Here is a 3,790-nt window from a genome sequence, read left to right as displayed (position 1 = left end):
GGGCATGCCCCATTATACCTATATCTGTTTTCCCTTTTCTCCAAATGTTGACATTCCTTTAAATGTGGCATTGCTAGTATCTGTAACTAGAGTTCACTCCGTGTAGAGAAAGCCCAAAATGGAGAAAACATGCCCAACCAGTTTCCCAATTAATCATACCTATGCCTTGTCGCCCGTGCAGGTTTATCCGATAGTCAGTTTGCTCCAAACAGCACCATGCAAGGAGCAATCATTTCTGAAGTTTAGCTCACAAGATAGAAGGTGATGAGGGACAGCTAAGCCTTCTAAAGGTAAGATCACTCCTCTGGAGCTGTTCTTGTGACAGCCCACATGGTCTGTCAGACCACCCCAAAGTTTCATCCTCCAGCCCCACCTACACAGAGCAGGGAGATAAGGTGGGGAGACAGGGATTGTGACATAAGTAAATGTCCTCAGACTGTTATATGTCAATGACATCCTATGAACTTCTCAGTAGGGACACTGCCTGTGAAGGCCTCAGATCAGCCAACCTTTTGCAGCCACCAAGCTGAAGCCTCATCAGGGGTGGAGGGACCCCTCTCCTGGAGAAGGGACAGCAGGATTCTGGTAGAGGAGGCGCTGAAAGCCCCCCAGGGCAGGCTGCAATCATGTAGGCGCCATGGAGACGGCTATGTGTGTTTGCTCTCCATGTTGTACATGGCAGAGATGTTGTCCTCGACTGTGCTCCTGTCTGTGCTGCAAGTTCCTCTTCACCTCGGAGAGGAACTGCACCTGTTTCCCTTGCCCCTACAAGGACGAGCGGAACTGCCAGTGCTGCCACTGCACCTGCGCCGAGAACCCCAACTGCCACTGGTGCTGCTGCTCTTGGGCCAATGACCCCAACTGCAAATGCTGCTGCACAACCAGTAGCAACCTCATGTGCCACTACTATGAGAGCCGCTGCTGCCGCAATGCCACCATCACATTCAAGAGGGGCCGCCTCAAGAGCATCCGCACCTCGTAAGTGCCAGCCATCTTGAATATGGGATCACATTGGCTCAGGATAACCAGGGGCCCTGTGCCAGTTACCGGGACTATAGGGCAGGGCAGGTTCCCTCTGGGCCCAAGAAATAGGCCAACCATTTATAGTAATGAAGTGCATCTTAATCACTTGAGACCCTAGTCTCAGGTCTAAGCTCTACTCACTGTGTGAATGAGTGTCATGCTCTACTGACCCATGGTTGCCTCCCCTGTGCACAATAGTTGGGAACACTGAGTGCTTAAGAAACTTACCATGCACCTAGGCGTGACCTGTTTAAGTCTCCCACCATCTCTAATATAGACATGCTGAAACTAAGGCTTTGGGAAGCCACACTTCCTGAAATAACTCAACTGGTAAGATGCAAAGACAGGATTGAAGCCTAGAGTCCATGCTCTTTAAAAGAATGTATTGTAGAATGGAAAGAGCAATGCCTGCCATGATGTAGTGAGTACGAACGTTTGCTTGGTATAAATTGCTCTTCCTCTTCCTCCTCGGAATTCTTGATAGCTTCATCATTAATTGAGCCAGTCTTCACTTCCATGGGTCACTTCTATGTCTTAGGTCTATCTATGGGTACCATGACTGCCTGATGTCCCAGAAAGTCCCTTTCCCTACCCTACTCTCTGTATGTGCAAGGATCCTCATAATCTCCATATTCTCTAGGCAAAGACCACCAACAGCACACGTGTAGTTGGATGCAATTGCGATAATTATTAAGCACAGCCCCTAGAACACAATTCGAGCTGCCCTCAATCCTTCCACCTATGACTAGAATTCCATTTTGTAGTGAATTTCATTTTGTCATGAAAAAACACACAGAGGGGTTAACTAACTTATCTAGGGTCCCCGGCTATCAGGTGTTAGAGATGTGTTTTAACCCAATCACCATCACCCTGGACTGCTGGTCAGTGACCTGGAAGGTCTTTCAGAGTCCAAGGAATGGAGGGAGCTCTTGGGCCTGTCTCCTGACACCCTATGTTTGCTTCCACTTCCAGTTCTAAGACCGCCTTGCACTTTGGGAGCAGCGATTCCCAGATCGACCTTGCGAAACAAGTGCCAGGAAAAAGCCACCTAGTCGACCATCTCACCTGTCCCTTGTGCAACCGGCTGCGCCTGCACTCCTTCATGCTGCCTTGCAACCACTGCTTGTGTGAGAAATGCCTGCGGCAGCTGCAAAAGACAGCGGAGGTCACCGAGAACTTCTTCATCCTGATCTGCCCGATGTGCAACCGTTCTCACTGCATGCCCTACAGTAACAAGATGCAGCTTCCTGAGAACTACCTGCGCGGGCGCCTCACTAAGCGCTACATGCAGGAGCATGGGTACCTCAAGTGGCGTTTCGACCGGTCCACTGGCCCCGTCCAATGCCAGGTCTGCCGCACCCGGCGCATCGCCCACAAGCGCTGCCTCACCTGCCGCCTCAACCTGTGCAACGACTGCCTCAAGACCTTCCATTCGGACGCGGCCATGCAGGACCACGTCTTCGTGGACACCAGCGCGGAGGACCAGGACGAGAAGATCTGCATCCACCACCCATCCAGTCGCATCATCGAGTACTGCCGCAACGACAACGAGCTGCTCTGCTACTTCTGCAAGACTGCCTTACACAACGGCCACGACACCGTCAGCCTTATCGATGCCTGCTCAGAGAGGGCCGCTGCACTCTTTAGCGCCATCGCTAAGTTCAAAGCAGGTCCGGGCCCCTTGGCTCCTCTCCCCACCACCTTATAACACCGCGTCCAGGCACGGATGGGGGAAATGGGTTGGGGCAGACTGTTAGGCGACAGCTTTAGTGGAGCTTTCTGAGAATTGGGAAAACTGAGCTCAGCTCAAAGCTGCCTTCAGGTCCACATCTGACAAGTGCCCCTTGATGCTTAACCTATCTGGGTCTGGCTTGTCTCACATGTAAAATCGGGATAAGGGTAATCTTGCCCTCAATGGGTTATTTTGAGTATCAAGTTGGTTATTCTACGTGCAGTATGTGGTAGAGAAGACCAGCTCAAAACCCTACTATCTTCATGATAACCGTTGTGTCCTCTGAACTAGTTTTCCCAGCTGAAGAGTGAAGGGTTTAAGCTCTAAGACTCTGTGTTCTAGAAACCTGACCAAGGTGTCCCTAAAGTTGGATTTCTTCATTATTTTACAATTTGTGTAGGAGGACAGGGTGTTGGGGGTGGGAGAGGTGGCGGCGGGTGGTGGTGGTGGTGGTGGATTAAGTCTATGTTAGGGAGTATATAATTGTTCAGTTTCCCCCCCCACAATTTTCTCCAAAAGTTGAAAACAACTGAGTAAATGAACTTAGCAAATAGAGAACAAGAACCTTGGACAGAGCCAGGAGTGCTCCTCTGTAAGCCTGCCCGCGGTATTTCCTACGGTTGCCCATGACCATTGCTGTGGAGTGTTGTTGTGATGGCAACTCGCAAATTCCCAACCCAGTCTCCCTCCCTCATTCAATTGCCTAACTACTCTGTTCTAACCAGTGACCAAAATCTAAATATAGATTATACACACATAACTCCCAAAGACCACGAGTTGATCCTGACTCATAGTGTTGCTATAGGATAGAGTGCAGCTGCCCCCTTGGGTTTAGCGCAGCTGCATATCTTTATAAATGGGTACCCACTCCACACTCCCTCTAATTCACAATGATATGATTGTTTGTTCTTTGATGCCTGATACCTGATCCCATTGATACCTTGTGATCACACAGGCTGGTGTGCTTCTCCCATGTGGGCTTTGTCGCTTCTCAGCTAGATGGCCACTTGTTTATCTTCAAGCCTTTAAGACCCC

General features: G+C 50.1%; 1 protein-coding gene across 1 annotated transcript in view; it reads left to right on the top strand.

Moving 5' to 3' along the window:
- The first annotated feature begins 637 nt into the window (after positions 1-637).
- The window catches only part of TRIM42 (tripartite motif containing 42), a 28,054-nt gene continuing 24,901 nt past the window's right edge, over positions 638-3,790 (top strand). Inside the window, exons 1-2 of the mRNA XM_004712082.2 lie at positions 638-978; positions 1,996-2,693. Of these exons, the coding sequence (XP_004712139.1) occupies positions 638-978; positions 1,996-2,693 (1,039 nt within the window). The remainder of the gene's footprint in view (positions 979-1,995; positions 2,694-3,790) is intronic.

Source organism: Echinops telfairi, unplaced genomic scaffold, assembly GCF_000313985.2.
Source record: "Echinops telfairi isolate 266 unplaced genomic scaffold, ASM31398v2 ScPeMD7_16;HRSCAF=60, whole genome shotgun sequence".
NCBI lineage: Eukaryota > Metazoa > Chordata > Mammalia > Afrosoricida > Tenrecidae > Echinops > Echinops telfairi.
Note: the sequence above shows the minus strand (reverse complement) of the source record. Positions and strands in the feature narration are given on the sequence as shown.